General features: G+C 39.5%; 1 protein-coding gene and 1 pseudogene across 1 annotated transcript in view; one reads left to right on the plus strand and one right to left on the minus strand.

Moving 5' to 3' along the window:
* The first annotated feature begins 203 nt into the window (after positions 1–203).
* The window catches only part of SLC9C1 (solute carrier family 9 member C1), a 99,496-nt gene continuing 80,888 nt past the window's right edge, over positions 204–18,811 (plus strand). The window contains exons 1-5 of the mRNA XM_008146689.3: positions 204–354; positions 1,657–1,757; positions 7,958–8,086; positions 12,296–12,461; positions 17,024–17,149. Coding sequence (XP_008144911.2) covers positions 204–354; positions 1,657–1,757; positions 7,958–8,086; positions 12,296–12,461; positions 17,024–17,149 — 673 coding nt within the window. The remainder of the gene's footprint in view (positions 355–1,656; positions 1,758–7,957; positions 8,087–12,295; positions 12,462–17,023; positions 17,150–18,811) is intronic.
* On the minus strand, positions 5,503–7,074 carry LOC114233415 (Y-box-binding protein 1-like; annotated as a pseudogene).

Genomic DNA, 18,811 nt, shown 5'->3' on the forward strand with positions numbered 1-18,811 from the left:
AGCATGATGGGAATGGGAGGCATCCCTAATTCTGGCAGACCCTAAGATATCACTAGAAGTAATTAAGGAGAAATAAGCACTGTTTTAAATTATTATCTTTAAAGAAAAGCATTAGAAAGCAAACCTTATTTTCCTTTGATCCTGTGTGAGTTTTGCAGAGCGTCAAAAGAGTTGGATTCAGATGGTCTGTGAGAACCAACAGGATGGACATGAATTCCAGTACTTATAATTACACTTTCCATAACAAAGGATTTAGTGGCAGTTGGGCAGAATTTATCAAGAATAAGATCAGTAGTTATCCTAAGGACCTCCCTGAAATCATTCTAATATTGGCTTTGATCTGCACAATTGGAGGTAGGTGCAACTCTCTTTATTTTAGTTTATTCTATAGATGGATTTGTAAATGCCACCATATAGAAACAGACTGTCAAATTACAGGGAAAGTTAGGGAGAGGTGGGGGAGATAAGAGATCAATCAAAGGACTTGTATGCATGCATATAAGCATAACCAACGGATGCAAAACTCTGAGGGGTGAGGGCATATATGGGAGTGGGGTGGGGGGTGGCAATGGTAAGATATGTTCACATATAATACCTTAATAAAAAAAATTTATCTCATAAAAAAAAGTAGCAGTAGTAGAAAATCAGAATTTTGGTCCTAAATTTGTACCTTTGTTCCCAGATTTTCAATTAAATGAATACAACAATAATCTGCCCCTGAGAAGAAACATGTAAAATCTAATCCTTATTCTTCACCTTTATTGTGTTAAAAATATTCACACTTTCTTAGTTACTTAGTTTTGCATCTGACCAGGTGTGTATAGTAGATTTAAGTGTTGGGGAGAATTGAAACAGATAAGTAGAAAATCAAGGGTTGGGGCATTTTAAATCTGTGTTATCATAAACTATAGTTTCATTCATATTTTAAAGTTAGCTGTTCCACTGTTTTCTTTACTTGGACAAAGAATTTCAAAGTGATAGTTACTTTTTAACCACTGGGTATGGTGTCCCACTGGTTTTGTGCAAATGATAAATTATTTCTATCTCTTATGACAATAAAAGCACAGCGTAGAAACCAAAAGGATGCACCTTTCTACATGCTTTGATGTAAGAATTGTATTAAAAAGAAGCAGAAAACATTAAACTGAAGAAAATACTGTAATATTGCTTATTGCACTTTAAAATAATGATTAACGAAGTTAAGTATTCATGCTTTCTATTATGTAGTAGCTAACTAGTAATAAGTAGTTATTTTTTTTCTCATTGACATAATTATTACAGTTAGTTCCTCATTACTATTTATGAATCAGTCAGATTTCACTCAAGTTTAGTTTTTATTAACCTCTTATTGCAGGATTGCCAAAGAAGCTACTCAATTTGTAGTGTGTGAACAAACTGCTATAGATATTTTAGTAGTAACCCAAGAACCAATGATTCTAAAGAAATTATATACTTCATAGAACAGGTCAAGCAGGAATCTAGTGGATTAGTAATTACACTGATTCTGTGTGCTTAAGTGTGAAGGAGGGTTTCAAATACAGGAATATAGGAAGTAAGTAGTGGATCAGTATTTCATTGTCCTCAGTGTTCAGAATTCATATTAAAGTTCTTAAAATGTAATATCTTACTGCTTTTTAATAACTACTTTTTTTGCAGCAATTTTGAACCTACACTTGAAGGATTTTATAATTCCTCTCCCTGTGATACTATTTTTAATTGGATGCAGTTTTGAAATACTCAGTTTTGCATCTGACCAGGTGTGTATAGTAAATACAAGTATTTTTTTCTATAGCTAAGATTCATATAAATACAAAGATGGCTTAAGAAGATTGTTAAAATACTTGTCTCTTCACTGTTCTGCCATTTGATAGGTGCTTAGGATGTGGATAACATCAGATGTGTAGGAAAAGGAACCGGGTGTGAAAAAGCGAAGCTTAGATGAGAATTGGTTTATAAGATAGAAGCCCAGAGGGACTTAGAGCTGCTGATACAGAACTCTCATAGCAAGAGAATTCTGACAAAACAACAACAACAACAATGTATTGCCTCAATTAGGAATGTTTCAATCGGATTTCCATTAGAATAGAGGCTAGTCTCTAAGTGTGCCTGGCTTGGAATATATCAAGAAATATACACAGAACTTTGTATCTGACATTGGAAGGGAGGAGCAGGCAAACTATAGATATAGTCCAGACAACTCTAGTATTACCAAATAGTTGGGAAGAGCTGGAGTCAGAGGAGAGAGAATATACTTACTCTAAAGGATATAGAATGCATTATTAACACAATAGTCATCTGACCCAAGGGTTGGTGGCAATCTTTTTCTGTAAAAGTAAATATAGTAAATATTTTATTTTTTTGAGCTTTTTCATTTATATTTTTTTATTGTTTAAAGTATTACAAATGGTAGTACATATGTCTCCTTTTTCCCCCATTGACTTTCCCCCACCCCCCCAATTTCCAGCACATTCCCTTACCCCCCTAGTGTCTGTGTTCATTGGTTATGCTTATATGCATACATACAAGTCTTTCAATTAATCTCTTACACCCCCACCCTCCCCTGCCTTTCAGCTATAGTTTGAAAGTCTGTTCGATGCTTCTTTGTCTCTGTATCTATTTTTGCTTATCAGTTTATGATGTTCATTATATTCCACAAATGAGTGAGATCATGTGATATTTGTCTTTCTCTGACTGGCTTATTTCGCTTAGCATAATGCTCTCCAGTTCCATCCATGCTGTTGCAAATGATAAGAATTCCTTCTTTCTTACAGCAACGTAGTATTCCATTGTGTAGATGTATCATAGTTTTCTAATCCACTCATCTGCTGATGGGCATTTAGGTTGTTTCCAAATCTTAGCTATTGTAAATTGTGCTGCTATGAACATAGGGGTGCATATAGCCTTTCTAATTGGTGTTTCTGTTTTCTTTGAAGTGGGATTCCTAGAAGTGGGATTACTGGGTCAAATGGAAGTTCCATGTTTAGTTTTTTGAGGAAACTCAATACTGTTTTCCACAGTGGCTGCACCAGTCTGCATTCCCACCAGCAGTGCAAGAGGGTTCCTTTTTCTCTGCATCCTCTCCAGCACTTGTCGTTTGTTGATTTGTTGATGATAGCCATTCTGGCAGGTGTGAGATGGTATCTCATTGTTGTATTGATTGCATCTCTCAGATTATTAGTGACATTGAGTATGTTTTCATATGTCTCCTGGCCTTCTGTATTCCCTCTTTGGAAAAGTGTCTATTTAGGTCCTTTGCCCATTTTTTTTGATTGGGTTGTTTATCTTCCTTTTCTTAAGTCGTATGAGTTCCCTATAAATTTTGGAGATTAAACACTTATCGGAGATAACATTGGCAAATACACTGAGTGGCCAGATTTTTATGATCTCTGAACACATAATAATCTGGCCACCCTGTGTGTGTGTGTGTGTGTGTGTGTGTGTGTGTGTGTGTGTGTTTTAGAGGCCCGGTACATGAATTCATGCATGGGTGGGATCCGGCCAGCCTGGCCAGGGGGAGGGGACATGGGCAGTTGGCCGGCCTGCCTGCTGGTTAAACTCCTGGTCGAGGGGACGATTTGCATATTAGCCTTTTATTATATAGGATATACACTGAGTAGCCAGATGATTATGCATTCAGAGATCATAATAATCTGGCCACTCAGGGTATGTTCTCCCATGCAGTGGGCTTTCTTGTTGTTTTGTTGATGGTTTCTTTTGCTGTGCAGATGCTTTTTATTTTGATGTAGTCCCATTTGTTTATTTTCTCCTTAGTTTCCATTGCCTTGGGATCTGTGTTGGTAAAGATATTGCTACGACAAATGTCTGCTATTTTGCTGCCTATGGCTTCTTCTAAGATTATTATGGTTTCCCATCTTAAGTTTAAGTCCTTTGTCCATTTTGAGTTTATTTTTGTGTATGGTGTAAGTTGGTGGTCTAGTTTCATTTTTTTTGCATGTATCTGTCCAATTTTCCCAACACCGTTATTGAGGAGACTGTCTTGACTCCATTGTATACTTTTGCCTCCTTTGTCAAATATTAATTGAGCATAATGGCTTGTGTAGATTTCTGGGTTCTCTGTTCTATTCCACTGGTCTATATGTCTGTTCTTGTGCCAGTGCCAGGCAGTTTTGAGAACAGTGGCTTTGTAGTATAGCTTGATATCTGGTATTGTGATCCCTCCAACTTTGTTCTTCTTTATCAAGATTGTTGCAGCTATTTGGGATCTTTTTTTATCCCAGATGAATTTTTGGAGAGTTTGTTCTAGGTCTTTGAAGTATGCCATTGGTATTTTAATGGAGATTGCATTGAACTTATAGATTGCTTTGGGTAGTATGGAAATTTTAATTCTACCAATCCATAAACAAGGTATATTCTTCCATTTGTTTATGTCTTCCTCTATCTCTTTTTTCAGCATCCTATAGTTTTCTGAGTACAGGTCCTTTACCTCCTTGGTTAAATTTATTCCTAGGTATCTTAATTTTTTTTGTTGAAATGGTAAATGGGATTGTGTTTTTAGTTCCTCTTTCTGTGAGTTCATTATTGGTGTATAAAAAAGCCATAGACTTCTGGGTGTTAACTTTGTATCCTGCTACATTGCCAAATTCATTTATTAAGTCTAGTAGTTTTTTTGATGGAGTCTTTAGGGTTTTCTATGTACAATATCATGTCACCTGTGAATAATGACAATTTCATTTCTTCTATAGTAAATATTTTAGATTACGCAGGCCATATAATTTCTGTCACAATTAATCAAATCTGTCATTGTATTTCAAAAGCAGCTATACTTCCATAGACAATGTGTAAGTGAATTTGCATGACTGTGTTCCAATAAGACTTTATTTACAAAACAGGCATTGAGAAATTTTGACTTAGGGACAATATTTTGCCAACACCTACTTCAGTCAGTCAGAATATGAATGAGAATGTATGTGAAAATGATTGACTTTCCAAACAAATTTAACCAGAGATGTAAAAAAATTATGGAAAACATATATTCAGGGAAAACAAAAGCAGATCACTACTTTGTCTTGAATAGGTTTTATAACCATATGATTTTGATACAAAAGCAATTTTAAGTGCAATTATTTATGACCTTTATGGAAGTTTGTTGACTTTTTTGAAAAAAAATCAAGTTGTAAACCTTTATTAAAAATTAAAAATGAGGTTCTTAAAACTCAACCTGACCAAATATGAAACAATTTAAAAACCTTTAAAGAGAAAAAGCAGGCTTTAAAACAACAACAACAACAAAAATCACATGTTATCATCACCAAAAAGAGACATCTTTAGGAAAAAATAATAAAAACCCGATGCTGCATAGATAGTTCTAGTTATCTGTTCAATGGCGAAAGGCAAGCACTTAAGGTCTTCAGCTCCAATCTTTTGTTCATTTCTTACTGCTGGAATTTCATATTCATTCCTTCTTGTTGGATGACTAAACCTTATAATATTTCACTGAAATATTCTGAAAAAGATAATTTGGAAGAGGTGATAAGCCTACATTTACTCAGCCTGGCCCTGCTCAGCCTCCAGAAGGGACGAATTCTCAGGTGGTGGATCAGCTGCTTTTGTCTCTTTGCCATCTTGTGGTTTAGGGTTTTCTGGGCCTCTGCATCAGTAATTGAAGTTGTGTCAGTACCGACATTGAGGCTTTCAGGTGGCTGCTGACCTTGGGTCTCATCTCCTTGATTTTCCTTATCTTCTTCATTGCCATCCTCTCTAGGCTGTCTTTGATGTGGAGGGTCCCTGTGGAATCGTCGTCTATAGCCCCAATATATATTCTGTCTCACTGGTCTATCTTGTTCTCCTACACCCTGGTTGTCAGCACCCTCCATCACTTCTCCCTGCACAGGAGGGTTGGAATACTGTAGTCAACACCCATAGGGTCTCCTCGTGGATTAAGGTGGGAACCCTGGCCAGTGGGAGGGCAGGCACTGTTGGGCCTGGCCTTCAGGATCACTCTCTCATCCCTCATTCTTTTTTAAAAAATATATTTGATTGATTTCATAGAAGAAAGGAGAGAGAGAGAGAGAGAGGAGAGAGAGAGAGAGAGAGAGAGAGAGAGAGAGAGAGAGAGAGAGAGAGAGAAAGAGAGAGAGAAACATCAATGATGAGAGAGAATCATTGATCAGCTGCCTTCTGCATGCCCCACACTGGGGATAGAGCCTGAAACCCAGGGATATGCCTGACCAGGAAATGAACCGTGACCTCCTGGTTCATAGGTTGACCCTCAACCACTGAGCCTCGCTGTCTTGGCTCATCCCTCATTCTTTCCCCACTCTCACTGTTCCGGTAAGTCTGCTGGTAATTGTGTGGAGGACCCCTGCCACGTGGGTAGCGTCTGTAATGGTTCCAGTCTGCTGCATATTTACGGCCTTGCACTGGAACTTCTCCACCAGGGCCTGTAGCATTTGCTGCCTCGTACCCTTTTCTCCTTCAACAATATCGAACTCCACAGTCTCTCCATCTCCTCTACTGCAAAGGTACTTCCTGGGGTTATTCTTCTTTATGGCAGTCTGATGTACAAACACATCTTCCTTGATGTCATTCCTATTGACGAAACCATATCCATTTTTTACATTGAACCATTTTATTGTTTCCAAATCTTCCCTGCAAAGACCTTCTTGTCCCCACCTGCAGGCACCACTGATGTGAGGCTGTCCAGGTCAGGGCTCCCTGCCCCATTGCCCTGTGCTGTCAGGCTTGGTGTCAGCAGTGCTGAGGGAGTGGGGGCGGTGGGCAGCTGCTGGGTCTCCACTCCTCTGCTCTTGGTTGCTGTGATGGTGACCTGGGCCAGCTGCATAGCTGGGCAGCTGCTGCTCTTCTCCTGGTGTGATGGTAACTAAGCCAGCAGGGCTGCATGGGGCTCTTTGGGGTCCATTCTCCACCCCCACTACTGATCAAACTCAATTTTAAGTACTTCTCTTTACTCTTCTTGCAAGCTAATAAGTTAGACTGCCACAGTTTCATGATCCTGATAAAAACCATACGACTCTTGGACCAGCTAAAAAGAACTCTATCACTCAGGGCAATTGCAGAAGCCAGAATCTCAGCGTTTTCCTGTGCCTGTTCCATGAGTCCCAGCTCCCAGAGGGAGAACTAAGAGGGCCAGACGAAACCTGCACACACAATGGGTTGAATTACCGGAGAAGAAACCTGAGCTTAGAGAACTTGAATAGTTTATGACGCACAGTTAGCTTTCCTGTCCTAAAGAGTTATTATCTTTAGTACACTGAACAATATAGTAAATCTGGCCCTTGCTCTGGAGAGAAACCTTGGTCTATCTTCCAAACTTTTTATTCACTCAAATATTCTGGAAAAGATAGTCTGGAAGAAAGCAACCAATGCCTCCACTCATAAGACCCGAGAAGCACAAGAAACCACAAGAATCAGCTCCCACATGCATAGCTCTCACCCAACTCAGTAGGTGCTCAGTATTTTCTTATAGAATGGATGTTGAATGGATGCCCAGAATAAAATTCATAAATATTTTGTGATAAACAACACAAATTAGTTATTTCATGAGCTGCATTAACTTCCCACACACTGCTATTCTTCCACACACAACTTCTGTATAAGCCACGGCTAGTTATTTGTAGTTTCTAGAATTTGATATGATTGCTTACTCCCTTGTGGGTTTTATGCATGATAATCCATCTGTCTGAAATATCTTTCTTCCTCTTGTATGCCTGAAAATCTCCTAGATATTTCTAGAGGCCATGTAGTGTACTTCCTAGTTAAAAAGATAAAATGGACATAGATATGTGCATTAACTTTCCACTATAATTGGTAATAATCTTATGGAAAATTATAAAAATCTGACAGAGTTAAGACAGTAGCACTTATTACATTATGATGTATGTTTTCCTCTTTTGTTGGAGATAAGAGTATCTAACATGTAGTCTATGCTAATAGAAGGATGGATAAATGAGAAAATGACATATTTTTATATTATTAGGTCCTGAGATATGCTGATGCCATACAATGGATGGATTCACAATTATTCTTTTATTTATTTACACCAGTAATTATCTTTAATGTTGCATTTGACATGGATGTGTACATGTTCCAGAAATTATTTTGGCAGGTAAAAAATATTGTTTTCCAATAATATCATTCACTAATGAGCCACCACATTTTATTTATGTTTAAATTTTTAAAAATTTTGCTCAAAATTAAGAAACAAAGAAGAAAGGGGGAAGTACAAGGTGTGAAAGAAGTAAAATAAACTTTATATTTTAATTAATATGCTATATCTTGACAAATGTCTAGTTAACTGAAGACTCAGGAAAAATAATTATGGGGGAAAAAGTAATCCTGAAAATCTGAGTGATAGAACTAACACTAGTTATGATTTTATCTCTGACATGCTATAAGAGAGCTATTGTGAAATCTATTAGGTCTAGTAAAAGAAATTTATTAATAAAAGTGATGTTTTAAATACTCTCTTTCTAAAACTTCCCACACCCACATGGAAAAGAAAAAGACAGAGAAGAATATTTACAGAAACAACTATAACTCTAATTTACAAACTGTTGTGATTTTTTTCTAATTATGTGAGATTTGACCTCATCAAGAAAAACAACTATAACTCTAATTTACAAACTGTTGTGATTTTTTTCTAATTATGTGAGATTTGACCTCATCAAGAAAAGACCTTTAGGCAAAATACTCCAGATCTTAAGCAGGGGTGCATTTCTTTCAAATTAACAAAAACAATTTTATAAATATAAGGCCATTACCTAAACTATATTAGAAGCAAAACTATTAAAACAATGTATACTTGAAAGAGTCTAGAAAAATGGAGGTCATACAAATGACCAAAGAGAATGAAATAAAAAAGAATCTATATATAGAAAAGCCCAGCAACTGAACAGTGGAATGACCAGAACGACTGGTCAACCAGTCACTATGACATGCACTGACCACCAACGGGCAGATCCTCAATGCAGGAGCTGCCCCCTCGTGGTCAGTGTGCTCCCACAGTGGGAGCACTGCTTGGCTGACTAGGATGAGCGGCACAGCCACTCAGAAGGTGGGTCCACAACCACTTGGCTGACCAGACTAGAGATGCTCCCACAATGGGCCAATCTCCATAGGCCACACCCCACACCAGTGCATGAATCCATGCACTGGCCTCTAGAAGAGATATAAAAGTAGTTTGGTCTGGTGATTTCTGCCTATCTGTCTCCTGAGTCTGTTCAACTCTGGAGGTCAGCTGAGGCAGGAGGATGAGCTAGATGGCTGAAGGGCCCTGCTCATGTGTCTGTTGGTTGGTACTAGTAGTGTTGGCTTTAGGCAATAGGTGTCACTGCCACACATATATCTCATCATCTAGGAGGTTATTTCAGGACTAGAGGCCTGGAGCACAAAATTTGTGCACAGGGCGGGCAGTCCCCTCAGCCCAGCCTGAACCCTTTCCCAATCCAGGACCCCTTGGGGGATGTTCGATTGGGCTTAAACTGGCAGTCGGACATCCCTCTCACAATCCAGGACTGCTGGCTCCTAACCGCTCACCTGCCTGCCTGCCTAATCACCCCTAACTACTCTGCCTGCCTGCCTGATGGCCCCTAACCACCTCTGTCTGCCTGCCTGATTGCCCCTAACCACTCTGCCTGCCTGCCTGCCTGCCTGATGGCCCCTAACCACCTCTGTCTGCCTGCCTGATCACCCTTAACTACTCGCCTGCCTGCCTGATCACCCTTAACCACTCGCCTGCCTGCCTGATTGCCCCTAACCCCTCTGCCTGCCTGATTTCCCCTAACCACTCACCTGCCTGCTTGTCTTAATGCCCCTAACCACTTGCCTGCCTGCCTGGTCACCCCTAACCCCTCTGTCTGCCTGCCTGCCTGATTTTCCTTAACCACTCACCTGCCTGCCTGATTGCCCCTGGCAACTCGCCTGCCTACTTGATCACCCCTAACCCCTCTGCCTGCCTGCCTGATACCCTCTAACTGCCTCTGCCTCAGCCCCCACCTCCACAGCTTTGTCCGGAAGGATGTCCGGAATGACACCTGGAAGGTCGTTTGGCTGGCAGGTCTAATTAGCATATTATGCTTTTGTTATTATAGATTCTTCATGGTGGGTGAAGAGTCTCAGACATCCATCAATAGGAGAGAGAAAGCTGGAATTTGCTAGTGCTTTTCAAGTTTCTCCTTGCATCATATGTGCTCTTAACTCCTTTTAGCCAAAATGAACCACATGACTGACTGAAAGTCAGAGTAGGAGATAACCATGCAATGGTGTGGCTCCAGGAAGCAGAATTGCTGCTGCCACTTTAGTAAACAACATGCTATGTGATTTATTGAGGTATCAACCACAGATATGTGGTGGAAGGACAAGGATTTGGGCCTCAATCCGCTTGTCTCAGAGCCTATTTTAATGTATTACTCCAAACAGGAGTTAGTAATATAACAATCCTGGCCACTAAAACCTTAGAAATAAGAAGTTACCCACCCTAGAAGTAACTGTTATATGGGGCCTTTATTTTTTCTCACTATCCATCAAGCTTTATCCAGAGAAGACCCCTCTGAGTAGTGCCACATAAGTACTCTATCATGGTTCTGACACCTCTAAAATTGATTTAAAGATGTATGATCAACTGACTTAACCCAAATCACTCAGCACTAGCACCTGCACCAGGCCTCCTGTGCTAGAGTCCAGTGCTCACTCCCTAATTCATTTTGTATGAGAGTCTCTTAGAAATAATCAGAGAGAGCTAAGTAATCAGAAGGCAGTAAGAGCATTTCACATCATTATTACGAAATCACTAGAGCCCTGATGCATGAAGATTTCTGCAAGAATGGGCCTTCCTTCCCCTGGCTGCCAGCATCACCTTCACTCCGGCCAGAGCCACCTTTCTGCCTTCCCATGATGCCCAGAGGCCTGGAGCTGCTGGGCTGGTGTGGAATGCCTGCAATGGTGATGACACAAGCATCCCACCCTGCCCCTGGCGGCTCAGAGCCTGTGTATGCAAATTAACCTGCCATCTTTGTTGGGTTAATTTGCATACTCAATCCTGATTTGCTGGTAGGTGTTACGAAGGTACGGTCAATTTGCATCTTTCTCTTTTAGTGTAGATTATAATTGCTCTTTTATTTTATTATTTTTAAGTGAGATAATTGTCATGTATGTAACATTATATTAGTTTTAGGTATGTAACATAATGATTTGATATTTGTATATATTTTGAAGTGACCATCAAAATAAGTCTAATTAACATACAGATACGCAATGTGGCAGTATTAACTATAGCCACCATACTGTATATTGCATCCCCATGATTTATTTATTTTATAATTGGAAGTTTGTACCTTTTGAGCATTTCACCCATTTCACCGACCCCCCTCTGTCAGCCTCTGACAACCATCCATCTGTTCTCTGTATCCATGAGTTGTTTTTTCTTTTGGAGTCCACATACAAGTGAGTTTATATGGTATTTGTGTTTCTTTGTCTGACTTATTTTACTTAGCATAACGTCTTAAATGTCTATCCATATTGTCACAAATGGCAAGATTTTCTTCTTTTTGTTAAGGCTAAATAATATTTCATTATATACATATATATCACATTTTCTTTACCCATTCACATTCATCCATTGATGGACATTTAAAGTTGCTTCCATGTCTTGGGTATTGTAAATAATATTTCAATGAACATGGGTGTGCAGTTCTGAATTCTTATACATAATTTCAGGACAATCATATTTTCCCAAGTCCATTTGGGAATAAAGTTGGTAAGTAGACATCACAGGTAGAATATGGAAAAGTAGAAGGTGATGGTGGGAAGGCAGAAGGTAGGTAGATTTTTCAGTCTTAAAATAACAGAATTTTTATTTTCAAATTTTCTATAGTCCTCTGCTATTTCCCTACATTTTTTCTGTTATCATATTTTCTCTCTTTTTCTTTTTTGACACCTTTTTTAAACTTGTGTTCATTTTTTTATGTTATAGACTATGTCTCAGTTTTTATGCATAGTCAAATGTGTATGCATGTATGAGTATGCATGTATTTAGGGTATGTATGTATATACCTCACACATACATAGCTATATTTAATAGCTTTATCAAGAAAATTAAAAGTTTCTTTTTTTAATTATAATATGTTATTTCTCAGGTCCTAAGGATATCATTGCAATATATGCCTTTTATTTCCAGAGTTGCAAGCACATAGTTATTAAATAAGATAACTTAAATTTTCTGTTGATGGATTGCGTGTGATTGTACATCTTTAATAAACATGCTGGTCTGCTTTTTAAAAGTCAATATAATTTTTCTATCTGTAAAATTTATTTGCAGATAATTTTAATTACAATTCCTGGATTTTGTATCAATTATACCTTAATTCTCTGGTATCTGACATCTGTGAATAAATTACATTTGAGAACCACCCCATGGTTATTATTTTCAGCTATCCTTTTGAGTTCAGATCCCATGCTGACTGCAGCTGCTATAAGAGACCTTGGTAGGTATATTTTTCTCCTTTCCTGTATTTAAAATATCATATTCTATATTTAAGTTGTCTATTTTTAAGATCTGTTGTTCACTACTTTTCATGATGTGAAGTGTGTCACTGGGGCATTGGGACTGAACATAGAAATTTGGGTGATGATGCTTAGAACATAATAAAATGCAAGTGATGGGCTTACTTATTATATATGTTTAAAGTCTTATATTCAATTATGGAATAGATCAGGGGATTATTTGGAATCCTTGACTTAATACATGCTTCTACCTTGTACCAACAGAGCAGTTCTGGAGCTTTACAACATTGCAAATACTATATTTTGGTGACATTTGTATTGCCCAACACCTCTTTTCCTTTGAAAACACTGTCATTAAGATAATGCCATTTACAAAAAAAAAAAAAAAAAACACAAAAAAGCCTTTTGAGTCAATGTCACCATTTGAACCAAAAGCCTGAGAAGTACAAAACAATAAAATCACTAATCATACAGTATTTCAGTGTGTACTATTTTGGAGAACACATATATATGTAAAAGTAAAATACCAAATCAATATAACCCATTGAAAATGTGAGAGCCTTATTCAAGAAAAACAAAAACCTAATTTGTTTTTTCCCAGGCACTTTTTAATAATGAGAACTAGAGCATTTGTTTTAAAAAAGAATTTGTGTGTGGTGCACGCATGCATGTGTGCATGCAGACACACGTATGCCGTGTGCATGTGTGCGCGGGTGCGCACACACACACACACACACACACACACACTTTTATTTTATGGCCAGATAAAGGGGAAAGAGCTATCTGAGGTAGGTAGAAATAGAGTAGGGGAGACACATCAAGTGTATCTATATGAATAAAGGGAATCCAAGTCTTCAAAACAAGAAGATTAAGAGTGTGAGGTAAACTTTAGAAGGCAGTGCCAGCATTATAAAGTATCCTTGCCTCTGTGGGACCCTGTGAGTGCCAGCCTCTTTCTACTCAAAAGATTTGGGGGAGTTCTTTTCTACCTGAGAGCATTACACATTTCCCTTAACTTTATAATCTGACTAGAGCCCCAGTGCATGAAATTTATGCATGGGGGTGGGGGTCCCCTCACTCAGCCTGCACCCTCTCCAATCTGGGACCCCTTGGGGGATGTTTAGGCTCAATCCCAGGGATCAGGCCATAACCAGCAGTCAGACATCCCTCTTACAATCTTGGACCTCTGGCTCCTAATCGCTCGCCTGCCTGCCTGCCTGGTTTCCCCTAACTGCCTCCCGCTGCTGGCCAGGTCACCCCAAACTGTCCCCCTCTGCCAGCCTGGTCACCCCTAACTGCCCCCCCTGCTGGCCTGGTCACCCCCAACTGAATCCCCTGCCAGCTTAGTAGCCCCTCACTTCACCCCTGCCAGCCTAATTTCCCCCAACTGCACACCCCCTGCTGGCCTGGTCATCTCCAATTGCCACCCTGCCAGCCTGGTTGCCCCCAACTGCCCCCCTGCCAGCCTGGGGGCATTAGGGTTAATCTGCATATTACCTCTTCATTATATAGGATAATCTAGTTAGTATTACACTGGTTTCCTGGCCTGCCATTGTTGAATTTAAAATATTTTGGGGTTAATTTGCAGGGTTATTTTTGTAAATTTTGGCCATTTTGCCATTACTATTGGAACTTTGTTTTTCTCTTCACATTATATCTCTTAAAAATAAATAATTTTTCTCTTGAAAATATTTTTGCCTGAGTTTTCAAAGCAAGATTTTTACATTTTTTAATTTTATTCTTAAAAAAAGAAAGAAAAAAATCTGCCCAGGCTTATGAGTAGAGCACATGAGTACATTCACACTGTCTTGAGCTTTTTCTGGTCTGTTGACTCCTCTTATGCCCCCAAGTCTATTATTTATTTCCAAATATTCACATTTTGTTATAGTTCTATTTTCTTTTATTTAATTAAATTTTATTGGGGTGACATTAGTCATCATGGACATATAGGTTTCATGTGTGGATAACTAATTTACAAAATATGTATATAGGGACATGTGCCCACCACCCAAAGTCAAACCTCCTATCTCCTCATATTAAGACCCCTTTCTTCCCCCACCCTCCTCCCTCTGGCAACCACCACACTGCTGTTTGTGTTCATAAGTTACAGTTTTATATTCCACACTAGAGGCCTGGTGCATGACATTCATGTACTTATGTGTGTATGTGTGTGGGGGGGTGTCCCTTAGCCCAGCCTGCACCCTCTCACAGTCCAGGAGCCCTCAGGAGATATCTGAGTGCTGGCTTAGGCACGGCTTGTGACTGAGCAGCACTCCCCCTGTGGGAGCATACTGACCACCAGCGGGTAGCTCTTGCGTTGAGTGGGACTGGGTAGAAACCAGTTCTCCGACATTCCCTGAGGGGTCTTGGATTGCAAGAGGATGCAGGCCAGGCCGAGGGATCCCACTGGTGCATGATCAGGGCCAGGGAGGGACACAGGAGGTTGGCCAGTCACGGGGGGACCACAGAAGGGCTCTAGGGAATGTTTGGCCCATCTAGCTCAGTCCTGATTGGCCGGACACTAGCAGTAAGCAAACCTACCAGTTGGAACGTCTGCCCCTTGGTGGTGAGTACACGTTATAGCGAGTGGTTGACCGGTAGACTATCTGCCACCTGGTGGTCAGTGCACATCATAGAGAGCGGTTGAGCTGCCTTAGCATATCATTAGCATATTACGCTTTGATTGGTTGACTGGACCACTGGATGATCAGACTACTGGACACTTAGCATATTAGGCTTTGATTATATACTAGAGGCCCGGCGCATGAAATTCATGCACTTGGGGGGAGGTGGGGTGTTCCTCAGCCCAGATTGTGAGAGGGCGCCAGCCAGGCCGAGGGACCCCACTGGTGCATGACTGGGGTCAGGGAGGGATGTGGGAGGTTGGCCAGCTGGGAAGGGCTCCAGCTGAGAAGGGCGTGTCTGGCCCATCTCACTCAGTCCCAATCGGCCAGCCCCCAGCAGCAAGCTAACCTACCAGTTGGAGCATCTGCCCCTGGTGGTCAGTGCATGTCATAGCAAGCATTTGAGCAGCCTTATCATTTCATTAGCATATTACGCTTTGATTAGTTGAATGGTCGACCAGATGACCAGATACTTAGCAAGCATATTAGGCGTTTATTATATAGGAGGATATGAGTGAAATCATAGAGTTCTTAGCTTTTTCTGTCTGACTTATTTCACTTCACATAATGTTCTCAAGGTCCATCCATGTTGCAGCAGAAGCGGTATAGCCCTACAGGAGCCACAGAGGCTCAAAACTATGGTTCTATTTTCTAAAATAAAATAATTATACAAAACTATCAGGTTTTTCTGAGTAACAAACAACTCCAAAACCTAGTAGCTTAAAACAATAATTATGTATTATTTCTCGTGAGTCTGGCAGTTCTGGTGATATGAGCTGGGCTCTGCTGATCTTAGTTAGGCTCACTAATAAATCTGCTGTCAGCTGGAGGGTCGTCTAGACACTGAGTGATCTAAGATGTCCTCACCTAGGAGGATTGATGTTTCCTCCAAGTATTTCTCACATCCCTCCAGTAGTGTAGCCAGGAAATGCTGCCATCGTGGTGACAGGTGTCCAAGAGAGAGGAAGCAGAAATATTTCTCAAGCCTCTGCTTGTATCATTACATGACCAAACAGACTGGATCTCTTCAGTGAAAGAGAAACTGCAAAGTCTTACAGCAAAGGGCATCAATGCAGGGATGGGTGAAGAAGTGAACCATCAAGGCAATTGAGCTTCCACAAGAACAGACTGCCTTGCTTTTCTTCTCTTCCAACAGCATACTTACTGTATTAGGTTGTGATCACAGCTATAGAGTGGTTGGTCTACAGGAAGGGCTTTTGCCATGCAATGTTTCCTTCCTGTGGGAATTTGGAAAATCATCAAAGTTGCTCCAAGTTATAGTTTTGTCACAATAGACACATTTAATAGCACAGAAAAATGATAATTAATGGCTCTCTAAACTTAGAATATAATAATAAATGAAGGAAAATTAGGATCAAAGTAGATAATATCAAGGTGCTCTCCATTCATGGAATTTGATTTCTAAAACCACTAAAAGGAATGTATAGGAAAATCAGACAATTTGTGTTAAAGTGAGAGTATCTGGGCAATTGCCTTAACCCTTCACTAGGTACAGTGTTATAAAGTCTTGGTTTATGAATTTACTTTATCTTGTCATTGTTTTTTGTGTTGCCATAAATACGTGATGTAAGTATTTATATAGGCCAAATCACTGAATTAAAAAAATAATGAACTTCATATGCTTTGAAAGAAGGAATGAGAGCCCTAGTTGATTATCTCAATTACATCAACCATAATAAAGCACAGTTAATTTGGTACTTAATTATGAAGGTCTAGTTAATATATAATTACATTATTATGCAGTTAATATATAATTACATTTTCTTAAAGAGAGTTTTCAAACATGACTAAACTTTAAGTATGTAGTAAAAGTATGCGATGTATATCCATAGCTAAGAATATTTTTTTGCTTAGTGAAATTTTATTTTCTTCACCTAAAATATTTTTTCCTTCCATAGGTCTTTCTAGGGGCCTCATCAACTTAATTAATGGAGAAAGTCTGATAACCTCTATAATGTCTTATAATATGTTTACTAGTATCATGGATTTTAACACCGACCTGAAAAGTATGAACCATTCCTTAGGTAAGGACCTATTTTTTAATTTATCTTTATTGTTGAAAGTATTACAGATGTCCCCTTTTGTTCCCTCATTGACCCCTCATCCCTTCTCTCTACCCCCCACTCCCAGGCCTTCACTGCACTATTTTCTGTGCCCAGGGATTATGCATATAAATTCTTTGGTTAATCTCTTCCTGCCCCTCACCCATTTCCTCTGAGAATTGCCAGTCTGTTGCATGCTTCCATGTCTCTGTCAGTTTATTTTGTTCATTGGATTCCACATATAAGTGAGATCATGTGATACTTGTCTTTATCTGATTGGCTTATTTCATTTAGCATAATACTTTCCAGAAAAGAATCTTTTATTGTCTGAAAACTGACATCGATTTTGTAATATCTTATCACAAATTATACTTGTACAAGCAAAATAATGAGTATCAGTATAGTGTCTTACCTTTTAAAAAGCACTGCATGTATTTACAAAACGTGTCCCTTATTTAATAGTAGTTGAAATTTTATTGTGAGGTGAGTTGGGACTTTCATGAGGATCCTTATAAAAGCAGCACTCCTCCACAGGCCTAGGCTGAACCATTTTACTTGACAGTAAGAATGAGAGCTGTTGATGTGTTGAAGATGAACTCAGAAGATAAGCCAGGTAGTGAGTGCATTCACCAGTGATGGGAAGAGGCAACTTTCCTTCCCCTTCTCTTGGTGTTACAGAATTTACCAGGTGATCGAAAAATACACAGGAAGAGAGTACTTAGAGATTCAGGATAAACCCATTTATTTTCAGATGTTTCACATGTACTAGTACAATGACTCAGGGGGTCAGTTCTCCAAATCCTGAGTTCCCAAATATGGAGGAAGCTTTCCCTTTATACCCTTTGGCTTCTTTGTCCCCCAAATATGGATCAGACTTCCGGACCTTTCGTGGGCTTTGCAAAAAGCCCTGTGTGTTGGGATGGGGGACATGAGACCACACCTAAAGGCCTGGCCTGGAGCCAGTGCTGATAACCCACTCTGGGGGTTGTGTATGGTTCACGGTTTATGGCCTCTATAAAATGGGAGTATTTAGGTAAATAGGTCTTGGAAGACCAGATAATTAAGGAAGGGGCAGTGACTTGATTATAGGCTAACAAGAATGTGCATTAGGGATACTGATTAACTAGGTACAGAGTCAAGCTGCTAGCCTCCAACATTCTTTCACAAATGGAGTTATCGGCTAGCAAGAGGGTGCATTAGAAGGCAGGTTACTGGCACAGATTCAGATTTAGATTGCTGCCCAATGTATTTTTATCTTCCCCATCATTGGGACCATGTCCCTGAAAGCAGCATAGAAAGCTGTCAGCAAAAGTGTGAGTTATATAGTCATCTACAAGGCCTGAAAGCAGTGCTTGTAAGCAGAGAAACTGCAAGGTGCCCATGAGCTCATTTAACACATTCAGGGAGTCCTGAACCATAAGTATTTTTTTCCGATGTAATATGTATGTGTGTGTGTATAAAATAAATGAAATATGTGTAATTATCACTCAGGATAAAAAATATAGTGTTACCAGTGCATTCAAAAGTATCTTATGTGCTTCTCTCTGATCAAAACCCAATACCTTCCTCCTAGAACAGTGGTTTTTAGAGAGTAGTGTCTGAGTATGGGGGAGGAGGTTCATAGGACCCTTTGAGGTTGTCTAT

The sequence above is a fragment of the Eptesicus fuscus genome, chromosome 3 (genome assembly GCF_027574615.1).
Source record: "Eptesicus fuscus isolate TK198812 chromosome 3, DD_ASM_mEF_20220401, whole genome shotgun sequence".
Taxonomy (NCBI): domain Eukaryota; kingdom Metazoa; phylum Chordata; class Mammalia; order Chiroptera; family Vespertilionidae; genus Eptesicus; species Eptesicus fuscus.